The sequence below is a fragment of the Scleropages formosus genome, chromosome 9, assembly GCF_900964775.1.
Source record: "Scleropages formosus chromosome 9, fSclFor1.1, whole genome shotgun sequence".
Classification (NCBI taxonomy): Eukaryota; Metazoa; Chordata; class Actinopteri; order Osteoglossiformes; family Osteoglossidae; genus Scleropages; species Scleropages formosus.
In genome coordinates, this window is record NC_041814.1 from 21985701 (window position 1) to 22000240 (window position 14540).

The 14540-nt window shown below is 39.7% G+C and overlaps 1 protein-coding gene across 2 annotated transcripts in view; it reads left to right on the top strand.

Annotated features, from left to right (window-relative positions):
* The window catches only part of LOC108935566 (catenin delta-2-like), a 274279-nt gene that overhangs the window by 31263 nt on the left and 228476 nt on the right, over positions 1 to 14540 (top strand). For both annotated transcript variants that reach the window (XM_018754302.2, XM_018754303.2), the window contains exon 2: positions 7530 to 7663. In XM_018754302.2, the coding sequence (XP_018609818.1) occupies positions 7535 to 7663 (129 nt within the window). In that variant the 5' untranslated portion in view covers positions 7530 to 7534. The remainder of the gene's footprint in view (positions 1 to 7529; positions 7664 to 14540) is intronic.

Below are 14540 nucleotides of genomic sequence, written 5' to 3' on the forward strand. Positions count from 1 at the left end.
GTTTCTTTTTCAGTCCTGGATCCTGACTGACTTGACATTGTATATGTAACAAACAGGCCTTTTCACATAGGAAACAAAAGTTGAGCAGTTCATGTAATCCATGGCACATAAAGGAACCTGTCCAGGAGTGACACAAATGCCCTCTCCTGGGTTGAAGAGAGCAGCGGGACAGATCCATGTGTCGGATCCAACACAATGTGTGGTACAAAACCTCAGATGCACTACTTCTTCAGCATGAGCCAGCTGGCAAATTGGGTTGGACACAGATCTCTGAAAGACACTGACATCATTGTTTCTTTCCTGCATGTTTATCTCTGTGTTTTCAACTCAAGGACTTCACCACAGCCAGGACAGCTTGGATAGATCTCATACAGTGACTGTGTGAATGAAACAAAGGCCACTGAACAAGCTACGCAGACCTTTTTTCGAAAGGATCTTTTTGAAATAAACTGAAAGCAGTAATGTAAATGGCATGCTTCAAGACAGCTGTCAGTAGGGACTGGATGTTAGACTGATCCAGGTGGTAAGCGGCGATCAACCTGTCAACAGTATTTAGAGCAGTGCACATTTTTGCAACTTATACACTATCCCTTTATAGGTAGTTTTCCAGAGAAAATAAAAATGTGCTAAGGTATTCAATATATTGCCGGTGATCAGAAAGACAGACCAGACAAAAGTGAGTGCCTGTTTTCAGAACACTTCATTTCAAGTTACTGTATAGCTGCAGCTTATACTTTTAGCACATAGGGACTAACTTAGTCATGCCAATAAAGAAATTCACAGTCTTCTGAACAATAAACAGGAAAAACAAAAGTGCCACATCTGTCCCCCTGTTGGCCCAACATGCAGAACGGGTAGGATCAATCAACCCAAACATTCCCGCTACAGGAATACCACTTCTTACCGATAGACCATTACAAACCTTGTGTTTACTATATATTTATTTTTGGTATTTGCAAGAACTCTAACAGTAGGATTTTTACCAGCTGGAGAGAACTTCCAGCAGATGTTAGAATTTTGACAATAGAACTTTGCAGTAATTTACACTGGAGGTAATGAATGCGTGACTGAGTTTTAAGCATCATTAATGGGATGAATTTTCTTAATTTGAAAGTGTTTATGAGATGGGAAAAGCCTCTAGAGATTTAATGTGTTTTTAAGGAAGCGCTGAAATGTTTGCAAAGGAAGTAACATTAACATGTTTCATACCACGTTCACACAATTGCTGACCAGGGAATTCAGTGGGTATTGCTTGACGGATACACCCATTCATATTAGCCATTATCTGGGAATTATCCAACTTGAAACCCAGAATAAAAGAAAATAACGAATGAAGCATAAAAGAAACCCACACACAATAGTGTGATCTGACCGTAGTTATTCACATCATAAGCACACAATGCCAAAGCAAGCAGATACATACAGTAAACAATACTGCAGGAAAGTTCATGCTGGTATACTAGGAATTGCTGATTCCTGGGTTCAAAAAGTGACTTGGTAGGGAACGGTGGTTGCTTGATTTTTGGCTACTTGTATTTTTTTCTGCACAAAATAATGAATAAAGCAACGTCAGTGACTCTTGTTGCTGCAAAGAGAGTAGCGAGTTAACAAAAGCAACCAGACTAATCAAATAAAAGCAAAGCCAAAAAAAGGGGGGGGGGGGGGGGGGGGGGAAGGGAAGGGAAGGGGGGCACAAACCAACACCACTTTTTCATTCTCTCGCCCCCCACTCCCCTTATGCTCATCTTAACTTCTACTGAGTTCTTCATAGGATGATTGGCTGCACTTGGGGCTTGTTAGCAAATTAACAAAGTGCTTCAAGATTCAGTTGCCAGTTTTGTGGACTGGATGTGTTCAGGTTGATACCTGCCTCATTCATTCATTATCAATAACCAATAACTAATGTCCAGTATTAGGTCATGGTGGTTTACAACATATCCCAGAAGCATAGGGCATGAAACTGAGCATACCCTGAACCAGGCAGCAGTCTATTGCATGGAAATCAGGCGCTGTCATTCAAATACCAAAGGCTCATTTGGAGTCACCCACTCACTTAATATTCACATATTAAGACTGTGGGAAGAAACCATGTGAATACAGAGTGAACATGCAAGCTAATAGACTGAGCCAGATTCAAACCCATGTCCGAACCTGCATCTCAGGGGCTGAGAGGCCCCAGGAATACATGTTGTACTATTGGGCCTCTCGAAAGGGGAGCTGACTAATGCCTAACTTTAACTATAGCTGATTTGCATAACTCTGAAATTTAGAGAGGGGGATGTGGTGGTACAGCGGGTTTGGCCTGTTTGGCTTGGGGTGCCTTACAAAGGACTGGCGTCCCGTCCTGGGTGTGTCCTCTCCCCCCTCAGCCTTGTGCCCTATGTTGCCAGATTAGGCTCTGGCTCCCTGCAACCCTGCTCGGGATGAGCAGTTTCAGTTAACCTGTGTGTGTTTGTGTGAAACTTAGAGAAGGAGCCTATACCAGCTAAAATATTTTAAACAGATTTAGTTATCTGCCAAATGAACAAATTTACATTTATTTATTTAGCAGATGCTTTTCTTCAAAGTGACTTCCAATGGATACTATGTAGTGTTATGAGCCCAGACACCTTATTCAGCACAGTGACTTACACTGCTAGATACATTACCTACAACAGGTCACTCATCCATACATCAGCAGAACACTCTCGCTGTCACTCACACACTATGGGGAACCTGAACAGCATATCTTGGGACTGTGGGAGGAAACCCACACAGACATGGGGAGAGCATGCAAACTCCACACAGACCAAGCGGGGATTGAACCCACATCCTCTCTCACCATGCAGATGCTGTGAGACAGCAGCACTACTCGCTGTGCCGCCATGCCCCTCCAAATTTAATTAAACTACAAAGGAAAATGTCAGTTTCTGAACATACGTGCTGAATGGGAATTCAACAAAATTATTGCTGGAAGAGATAAACATTTCAGGAATGAATTTTAAACATAAATAAATGTTAAAATAATCAAGGAAACACTGACATCTGACTGCTTTGTTTCCCTTTCACAGAATGAATGTGAGTTTTGATTTGCTAGATACCCACTGAAGGAAGTATGTGTAACAGCTGAACCTGGTGTATTCAACAGACTTGCTAATTTACCAGCAAATCTGGGGGAGCAAATCTTAAATGTCTTGGCATCTTCTGCCTGATCGGAAGGTTCTAGATTGAGAATGATAGATCTAGGTTCATAGCTGCACTTTAATAGACCAGGATGAAAACAGCCCAGGCCCAGTTCCAAATTTTTCTCTCGTTTGATGGCTGTCAAAACAGGCAATCATAAGCAGGAGCTTTCTATGCCAACTCCAGTAACAATGTGTAAACATACTATTATCCCTGATTTCCAGCTTTGGCCCCTTGATCTTCATCAGAGCCCAAATCCAATGCAAGAGACCTTCAGAACAAAACCAGAGGACTGAAATGTTTCTTCTGTACTCATCTTTCACATGTACTATATTACTATTGCTGAAATGCCCTCTGCTTTGTTGGGGGGCCATGCTGTAGATGCAGTGCGATATCATAGTGGCTAATTATAAATGTTTTATTCAGAATGACATGTTTTGCTCTTCTGAATTTGGCATTTTTGTGGTAGTGATGACTAAAACCTGATAAGGTTCTTGCAGAAATTACTTTCATCCTTCAACGCACAACGTGCTTCTTAACTGAAATATGTAAAATAAGATGTGTTCAGGGAGAAGGAGCTTTTCTCATTTCAAAATTACCTTTGATGTATTTTAAAGTAAATTACTTTTTGAGAAGGCTCAAATTCCCACAATTCTCTAGGCGGTATTTTGGGAGCCATTTAATCACACTGACAGTCCTCTTTCAGCATTTACTAACAATGGCAGCAAAAAAAGGACTATCACGATCTTAATGGCCTTAATTAACTGTATATCATCTATTACAGAGTCAGAGTTCAGGGTTTCCAGTTCATGATTAGTACAACAATATTTAGTTCTTTTCTATATCCATGCCATCAGAAAGAGTGGGTTGACCAGCCTTATCGCTAAAATAAATCAAGGTAAAAGATTTAATCAACTTTTGCACAGAAAGACCATGATAATTATTTTCAGAAGGTGCACCCATGATGACGTGCAAGGATTGTGTCCAGGCAGCTCCACAGATAATTACCTCAGTGAAATTAGCAGTGCATTGCATTTTAATGAGGCTACAGGGGACCCTCGTTTGCATACTGACATATTGAAATTGCACTGAGAGCAGTCATTCCAATAATAACCTATGGCATTCTCGTGAAAATAAATCTACTGTGCAATGTGTTAACTGCCATTAATTAATGGCTTGTTTTTATTTTCCTGTATTCTATGTGTGATGGCTAATAGGATTATCTAGTGTTTCATGATATCCAGATGCGTTTTAGGCAAAAATCATTACTGTCTTAGTTTCTGACTCCAGGATAACATACTGTATGCATATTTCAAGTTCTAGTTTAGTATATTTTTTAAACTAAACTGAACTAAACCAAACATTAATATTATATAACAGTTCTGGATATTGTGAATTTTATTGCCAGTGATTTCTTGAAACAGCAACAGCAGATTCATTTAAGAACTGACAATATTGTACATAATATTTAGGTCTTAAACGCTGTTCTGATATAAAATAGTGACACTAACTTCTTATTTGGGCACAACAGAATGCTGTCAATTATAGAGGCTAGGGAATTTAAATGGTCATAATCTGTGGTTTCCTAGACCTCATTATATAAAGCCAGATAGCATGGTTCTTGTAATGTGTGGTGAAATATAACACCTTGAGCATCCTGAGTGAGAATAGACATGTATAATAATTCCTTAGGTGTCACGCAACAGGAAGACTAATTCCGTGCTTAACATGCAGAATGAAGAATAATTCCTTCGTTAACATGCAGAATGAAGAGTAATTGCTCAGTTATGTTGTAGGAAAGTTTAATGTCTAGCAAAATACAGTTCTGATGTGCTCTTTGACCACTTTTATAGCCGGTGTCCTGTTTATACACACACACACACATTTTCAGAACCGCTTGTCCCATACGGGGTCACGGGGAACCGGAGCCTACCCGGCAACACAGGGCGTAAGGCCGGAGGGGGAGGGGACACACCCAGGACGGGACGCCAGTCCGCCGCAAGGCACCCCAAGCGGGATTCGAACCCTAGACCCACTGGAGAGCAGGACTGTGGTCCAACCCACTGCGCCACCGCACCCCCTATGTCCTGTTTATAGTTATAATTAATTATAATTAAAGTATATCCCAGAATAGTGTTAATAGGTCTGTTACATTTTAAACTTTTCAAGAGCAGTCAAGCATCCAATAAAGAACCTGTTAAAATTAAGAAAACATAGGCTTGAAAGGACATTTCCTGTATTTATGTTGTTTTCAGTGGAATGTCAGAATTTCAAAGTTTCATATAGAATTTCTCCAACCACCTACTCCCAAATGAAAATTATGAAACGTATCCCCTAATCATCATTGTTGACTGAACCAAACGATCACAAATTCTCCTTTGCGTAAATGATACCATTGGAACTGGGAATTTTTTTTTCCATTAGCTAAATTATAAAAAGATGATTTCGCTGACAGTAAGCAGTGAGTAGATGAGTATTTATTAGTTTAATTGCTCCAGTGACCTCAACAAATTTGAGAAAACTATGATAACAGCCTGCATTAATACATTTGATATGTTCTGATGAAAATGAGCTCAATTCCGTGTTAAGAGCAAAAAAGTGATTCATATATGGATCATTTAATATGAAACCAAGCAAAATAATTCTATAATATATCACTTGTCCCTTGGCTGATCCTCTTCTCCTCAGATAGGTTCAAGTCTGAAGATTCTAAATATTGTTATTTCGCTGATGTCTGTGGTTTACATTTTCTCAGTTAAGGCCTTGTGCAGTTGTGTTATTCTGCAAATTCTGAATCATCCAAAGCAAATGAGTTCCATAGGCTAAGAAACGCTGGATGCCATTCAGAAGTAAGCCTATGGCGGCCGTTTCAGGGCTATGAGATTCACGCAACAGATGAGCTTGTGGGTTGCTTCGTCACATTCCGCCACATTTTACCAACTCTATAACAATTGCAGAGTAAGCAAACAAGCCGTGAGGTGGAGTTTCCAGGCAGGGAGGAGGCAGCTGCAGTCAACGGTGACCCATCCCATTGGTTCAGGTCTTCTGGTCACCTCCCATGTGAAAAGAGACCTTCATAGCACGTTGGGAGTGGAATTACAAACCTGTCAGCCCTGCCAGTATTTGAGCTTCATTCTACCTCCCTGATGCTGACAGAATGTAGCTGTGTTAGTATCACTGCACCTGGAGCCGTTGTGCTCTCATACAGACAGGCCAGGATTTTACAGGGTGATGTTCTAGCCTGGTAACACATCTCTCAGCTACACTGAAAAGGACCTTACCAGCCAGTTATTTTGTTCAATGTCATGAACAAACTCACAAGCTGACAAGGATAGGTATGTGAGCTAAAGATATTCCTGCTAATTTAAAGCCTTATGTCAAGAATGTTTTCCCTAGTGATAAGCTTTAAAACTCAAGATTGTACGTAAAGGACAAAAAGTAATCTTTTGTGTCAAAAATCATTGTTTGAGTGTGACATTATTGCATGTTGATGACTACATGGAGCCTGTGCCACGTGCCCACTGGATAATCTGGTGAATTTCACCAAGTTAGTGCCGCCATTAATAAAGCCAGCGTGCCTCGTCTAAGATGACAGCATCTCTCCACAGTGAACTAGTTTCAGAGAAAATTAAATTATGTCTACTTAAGTCGCTATTTGCTGAATGCTAATCTAGTTTAATGTAGCCTTCATACATTAGTATTCTCAGTTATATAAGTCACGGAGAATGCCTGTCATAAGAACCTTTAAAAGGAAACAGGCAATGCTAATTTCCAAGGTTGCATTCTAACAGTGTCTCTGATCTTGAGCTCCCAGAATGCCCTGAGAAGCAGCATGCGATATAAATTTATCACATGTTTATGCTCAGCAGCAGCCATGTCCTAGTTTTTTTGTGGTGATATGTACTGAATGGTGATGATGAAATTGTATAAGAAGTTCTGTCATTTGACTTTGATTTATGTTACAAAGCAAACTGCAGGCCCAAAGTTTGGAACAATCTTTCCAAAGGTATCATGCGTGTAAATGTGTGTAAAGCTTTTATTATTCAATGATAATTATTACAGAAATACTAATTTACCATAATGATTTTCTAATGCATTCTGGAGAAACTCCTATTCCCCCTCTATGTAAATTTGTATGATTTCTGGGGAAAAAAATCTGATTTTTTAATGTTTCAGATGTAAATGAGTTGCTAATTACATTTCAAAATATAGGTCTGCTGGTCCTCAGGGTCTTGATTTCGGTGCCCTTGGTATAAGTCGACGACATTTCTGCCCCCAGTCACAAGACTTAGGTTGATTTTATTTTTCAGAGGGCCTCCAAACACACTACACTAATGATGGATTTCTCAATGGGTGTCTTCTCGCAGGAGCTATGCCAGTACCAGACCAGCCTTCTGACGCAGAGAAGACAACCATGCTGAGCCCTGTGTTGAATGCCTCCAATGGGGATGGGTCAGAGACAGAGAACACCTCTGCCATCTTGGCATCCGTGAAGGAGCAGGTAGGTTGTCCCCCCATCACTCTGCCTTTGATGGCACCATACTGTTATCAAAAGACAAGATCTAAAGATGGGCAAGATCCAAAGTTTGCAGATCATGCTCAATGGAGGTAACCTACAGCAAGTGATAGTCCTTTAAATTTATGTTATAAAAATCATTTTCTGCTGTGTATTCATAAGAATTCCAGTCATCCTGAGGAAAACACTACATTAATTCAGCCAAGTATCTGGTTCCCTTACTGTAAGGGGTTTTATAAATCCATTCCCTGCCCATGAATTTGAAAATTGACTAATTGCTCACGTAAATGACAAACTATTTTCCGGCATTTCTCTTTTCCAACTCCAGTGTCCTTACAGTTCTCAAAAGGCGTCAGTGAACATTCACTTTATTAACATCACCTTCAAGTTTACAACAGCCATGTGAATTGGTTAAACTCATAGTAGTGGGAGCAAAAGGATGGTGCTTTGGGCTCCTCATAAATCCAAAGCTGGAGTAACTTCTTAAAGTTTTTAATATAAAGCTTATACTTATAATAGACACGCTGACCCAAATATAGAATGTCATATACCGTAACACCATTCAGAAATAACTCCATTCAGAGCAGAAATATGAGAACTGAACTTAACCCTTAAACCTGATGGCTGTGGTTACAAAAAGAATGGTCAACATACAGTTTGCATTATATCTCACATAAAAATGAAACAAAAAAATGTATCAGGTGGAGCAGAGGCAGAAGTAGAAATGTGATATTTCATCTAATTCCGTTGAAGTTTATGTTTTCACAGTTCCTTCCCAACAGGATGCCACAGAGTGGTTAATTGAGAATAAATCTCATACAACAGAATCACATGCAGCAATTAGTAACAATTACAGGCAGTTAAGAAAGTGTGGAAAATCCAGAAGGAAATGGAGGGAAGGGCCAACTGGCTGCCCGCTCCTCTTGGCCATGGTAACACTGCACAATTCTCCCAAGTATTGATGTCTAGCTGCTTCTATGGATCATTGGCAACTGGTCCGAAAATCTGAGATTTTTTTTTTTCTTCATGCGCTCATCATGCCTGTGTTCCAAGTTTGGGGTCCCCCTTTGTTTCAGTTTAGTTTATTTATATGGGTTTTATCCTAAGATCTCACTTCTGTGTCAGTTTTGTGAAGAAAAACCCTGCTTCCCATGGCATTTCTGCATTTCCCACTGCATGTCCATGGGAAGACAATGTATTAAACAGTAAATATAGCAATTGTGATATGTTTCTGAGAAATCACAGTTTAAAAGGCAAAAAAAAAAAAAAAAATTCTTTGCCGTGTCTTCAGAAAAGCACAAAAAATAACCATTAAAAGAATAAAAATATGGTGTAAACCTGAAGAGGTTTAAAATAACATTCCATCTGGCTTCTTAAGCCTGACACTTGACAGTAAAGCAAAGGATGCAGAGAATCAACTATGTATTAGCTTTTTATCGCAAGCACACAAGCATAGTGAAAATTCAGGATGATTAGTCAATGAGCCACATCTGCAGAAGTGCTCCGATGACATTTGCTAACCCCTTACATCAAAACAAACAAAATCCATCTGAACATCAAACAAAGCTTATTCTGAAATATACAGTCTGAAGGGGGCTCAGATTCCACTGTCTTTGTCTCAGTGAAAGTCAGATTCATGACTCTTTTGCAATACTGTAAATTATTATTGCTTGTCATCTGGCGCTTTGCTTCAGCTCATATTTTCACTTATTGCACAATCCAAAAATTTTTAATGGAGCAACTTCAATGAAGTACCTTGCTCGTGGATGTAACAGGAAGACCCCTAATGATATCTGAACTCACAGCCTTTTGGTTACAAGGCTTTTTACTATGTTACCTGTTGCCCTACTGCACTGTTCGATGTCAAAAAACTATTTCCCTCCCATTAATGAGACACCCACAAACAGAAACACACACCCACTAACCCACATACACACTGAAATTTATTGAAAAAGTATTGGACTTATTGAACTTATTGGCCACAGAGTGGTTAATTGAGAATAGACCCGAATTGTCATGCATGGCTATTAATTGTTTGGCATTTCTTGGAAAGGGACGTCTTTTTGGCAGTTGACCATTTATGGCATTCAGACAAGGTGGCATTAAGGTATGTTGAGACAGCTCTTTTGTCAATAAATTAGGATACTTTTGAAATCTAGAGAGCTGATGTAGCGGTTTTCATAACTAGCACATTGAAATACACAGACAGCTGATGCAGCAGCTCCTGTAGCTTCAGTGTATCTGGGGAGTACATGTAATAACTCACTCTCGGTTTGATTAATATGACCCCCTGGTGCTTAGGCGCTAGCCTCACAAGTAAGCGTGACTCAAAATCGATTGTTATTGTCATTTTTTAGGAATCTAGCCCATTTTTTTACTTGAATATACCAGTATGGGTGCTGGATGGGGTGGGTCAGGAGGGTGTGGGTGCTGATGGTCGAGACCAAATCCTACATTTAGTCCTGATGGGGCCACAGATTCTGGAGAGTGTTTAAATCCTGGCAAAAAATACCTTTTCTGAGTGTCAGCTGCAGGACTTATCCTCCAAGCCTGTAGCAGAGTTCTGATCACAGCATGAACTGGCAATGTCTTTCTTCTGTCTGTGTGCTTCTCTCGGTGTGAAAACATGCAAACCAGCAAAAGCTGGAAACGGTCTCTCCCTAAGTTGCCTGTTATATCATTTTCAATGCTCAATACATCTCAGTAGAACATGGAAATAAATACAGATTAGTAAACAATTGTGGTTATTCTATGCATGTGTATTATATTTGTGCTTCTTGGTGCACAAATAATTCTTCACTGTTTTGGAGATCAGCCAAACTTTATGTATTCCTTTGATACAATAGAATTGTTGAACCTGTCACAATAATTCACATTTTTATTCGTAGAGGTGTCTGTAAAAATTATTTTCAGATTCGGTAAAGCGTAATTACTCAGTTTCAGTATCCTCTTCAGGGGGCAAAAGGGAAGGTTATTTCACATGGGAAAACAGATGTCCAAGAATGAGAAACCGAACGCTATGCTGCATCCCACCAAACACGAACTGTGTTCAGCCTCATCTGTTAATGTGCTCATCACATGCAGTACAGAAGCCACGGAGAACAGAGACTGTCATCAGAACTCTCAGAATAGAACTGAATTGCCCCTTGATGCCCTATATATTTAATTGTCAGGTCTCAGCATGTTCTAACATACTCTTAGTGTCTGCCTTAGTCTTGCCTGTCAGCCACACAGCACTAAGCCCCTCTTGGAAAACGAGTAAAACATACCTTTCTGTTACATGTGAGAGAAATCTCTGCATCTGAAGCACTCAAATTCTCTGCACCTGAAACTTGTCATCTGTTGTGTAAAACATTTCCTTCTTTACTCTGTGTTTTACATTGTGTTGGAAAAAATTGTCTGCTAAATGAATACATGCAAATCTTTTCAACCCCATCAAGCTGGAAAAGGTTTAGGCCCTGCACTTTACTAAACCTCTTTACAATCTAAGCATTTATCATCCTTTCGTACCATTTGGTGCATCCAGATGTGAATCGAACATATTAGTATATGTATATATATATGTATACAGACACCCCTCGACTTACCCAAATAGACCGTTCTTGAACCCCTTACGTAAGTCATAAGTTACGTATGTCAGATTTCCCCTCCACCCTCACCATTCAACATCATTGCATGCTCCTTTATACATGCAGCATCCTTCACTATCGCATATAGTCGACACGGCTAAATCTGGTTCCCATGCTAGACAATAATCTTTGTCCACCTTCATACTGCCTTATTATTTTCAATTTCTTCTCCAAATCGATTGCTTGCGAGGTGGTTCTCATTTTCCTTCAAATGCACGTTTACCACCGGGCATTGTGAATAATGAAATGGGTGAGAAATATGGAAAAAAAAAAAAGCACTACACTAACGAGAGGAGATGTGTTCACGGCTCAGAACACGCGAGAACTGGGAAGATGCAGCTTCCTGCCTTGTCTGGCTACGCCGACTTGCACTTAACGTATTTCAGATGTTTTGCATAAGCGCTATCCGTAAATAATGTGTATGCCAGGAATTTTTTTCCGGAAATCCGGCTTTATGTAAGTCAGATCGACATAAGTTTATGGGTGTCTGTGTGTGTGTGTGTGTGTGTGTGTGTGTATACAGTATATATACACTATATCATTTTTGCCATAATCATCGTGTATTTTTTTTCAAAATAAGAAAGAGGGTGTTCTTTCTTGTGTTTGTAACTGAATATTGATTCTTGCCAATTCCCTGCATCATAGAGTTTTATAAGTTTTCTTTAGTATTTCATGTAATTTGTTTCAACAGAAAAAGGAAATATTCAATTTGAACAACCTTTGGAGCACAGTTATCCAACATTTCTGAAGAAGATCAAATACTGAATAAGCAAGTTACATGTCTCCAGAGGTCCTGTTTGAGAACAAAATTTGAAGCACAGAAAAAAGCCACCATTTTTTGTTACAGTCTTGCAAATGACAGCTCTGTGCCTCTTTGATACTCATGGTCTGCTAGTCTGAGTGCATTTTCTCTGCTGAATTGGTTCAAGAGAGTTATAATGTTGCCCATTCTTGCAAATGTTGCTGGTCCCAGTATGTAATATAAAAAAATCAGCTACAAAACAGCTGATTCTATTTAAACTTAATTAGAATCAGTTCAGTTGATGTCAGGTGAAGAAAAATTACCTTTATATGTGATTAAGAAGAGGGGGTGTGGTAGCGCAGTGGGTTGGATGGGGTCCTACTCTCTAGTGGGTCTGGGGTTCAAGTCCCCCTTGGGGTGCCTTGCAACGGACTGGCATCCTGTCCTGGATGTGTCCTCTCTGGCCTTATGCCCTGTGTTGCCGGGTAGGCTCCGGTTCCCCACAACCCTGTATGGGACAAGCGGTTCAGGAAATGTGTGTGTGAGATTAAGAAGGTGAGTCTTTAAATTGGAAAACAATGTCCATTTTTGTATGAACACTTGAGGAGTTGATTTTCTTAAACTTTGCTTATTTTTCCAAGAAAAAATACTCATAGTTTTCACTTGAATATTATTAGTTATAAGATCTTATTAAATGAGAGTAGGTCTGATATTGTTTATTTGTAGACTAGATATCCACTGTTCAAAAAATTACACTTTCTATTGAAATTTATGTATAAAAAATCTATTAAAGAATTTTTTAAAATATGGTTTAGCCTTTTTGTTTAGCACACTTATTTAGAATGGTGGCATTTATTGTGGAGCACCTGGTAGTTGTGCTGTACATACTGCTTATGGGATTTGACCTGTTATTTTAAGTTTTCAGCTAACGCTGATGTACGTTGTATAAAGCATCATACATTCAGCTGAACATACCCAGTGCAACCATATAAAAGGCAAAATGCAGTGCTTCGAAATTAGCGTACACAGGCAGTTTTTATAATGCTAAAGGAAATAGTAGCACTCTCAAAAGGAAGGCAGGACCTCTCAAGGGGATCCCAACCTGAGCCAAAGTATGATTCACTGAACTGATGAACTGGAAAAAGTATTAATACCAAGAAAAAGCATGCATACAAAATAATAGGTTGTTTTTCTATTATTTATGTTTTTTCCACTCTATGGGCTTTTTCCCTATAAAAAGCAGAGGCATCCCTAAGACCTTCTCAAGAATGACCTTTTCAAGTCTGTGCGTCTTTCGCAGTGCGTGTGATGGAAATGTGGCACTCTGTTGGCTGGGGTCTTCATGCAAGCTACTGGGGAACTTGGCGGATTGAGGCCAAAGCAGTGTGCAGATAGGAATGTGTCTTGATGGCCCCAGCACCTGGGCAGCAGCTGTGTTTCATAAGCATGCTTTTAAGCAGAGGGCAAACCCTCCAGGATGGGGATCTACAGGGGAGGGTGAGGATAGAGGACCGCTGAATTACACCAGGATATGTTCCTTTTTCCCATCATGACATCTACCAGGTAAAAAGTACAAGCTTTCTTTGCTGGAATTCCCTCTTCAGAAATGAAAAGCAGAAATTGTGTCTTAAGCACTTGGCCAGAAAACCTTCATAGAGAATGTCCTTATGATTTCTTTGGAAAAATTCACTACATTCACATGGTTGAATTTTTTGTATTATGTAAAGTCAAAAATACAGAAATAGAGAGATAACTCAGGAAACATGCTGTGTAAAGGTTGTATTCTATTTCATGACTTTGAGCTAGCAAGATTATCATGACAGTACTACTGTAAACAAGAGATAAATTACCAACTCATTCATATTCAGAACAAACCAATTTTCTGCAAATACCCAAAGGACTCAGATTCATGAGGTACGGTGCAATAGCTTTAGCCTGGTCATGAATGAGTTTAAAGGGGTCCCATGTTTGCTACAGTGCTGTCACGATGTTATTAGTGGTTTAATTCATTGTGAAGATTTTCCAGCGTGGGGCGTATAAATTTGCAATGGAAACTGCACTAAGATGTTGCCCTCCTATGATATGGTTGAGTGTCACATTTTATTTAGTTCTGAACAAAGAGACGGGATTTTGCAAACAAGCAGAATGTTGCTGTCTACCTTCAGGCTGGGCATCTGACAGAGAAGCCTTGCTCCTGTTCTATGAGAACCATTTATTTGATGGGAAGGACACCCATGTGGCCAATGACTGAGTCAGTTCCTCTTTCACTTTATCTCAGTTGTGGGCTTCACTTTTTTTAGAACCTCCTAACATCATTACCTCAATCGCTTGCAGTTTCAATGCTTAGATGTGGTACTGCTCAAGTTAGATAACTGCATCAATGGCCAGAGGAATAGAATTCAATGGGTTTGACTATCTCAACTCTCAAGTGCAGCAAGTAAAGATGGGTCATTGCAATGTTGCTTGGAGGAGTAGAACTGAAGTGCTTTAG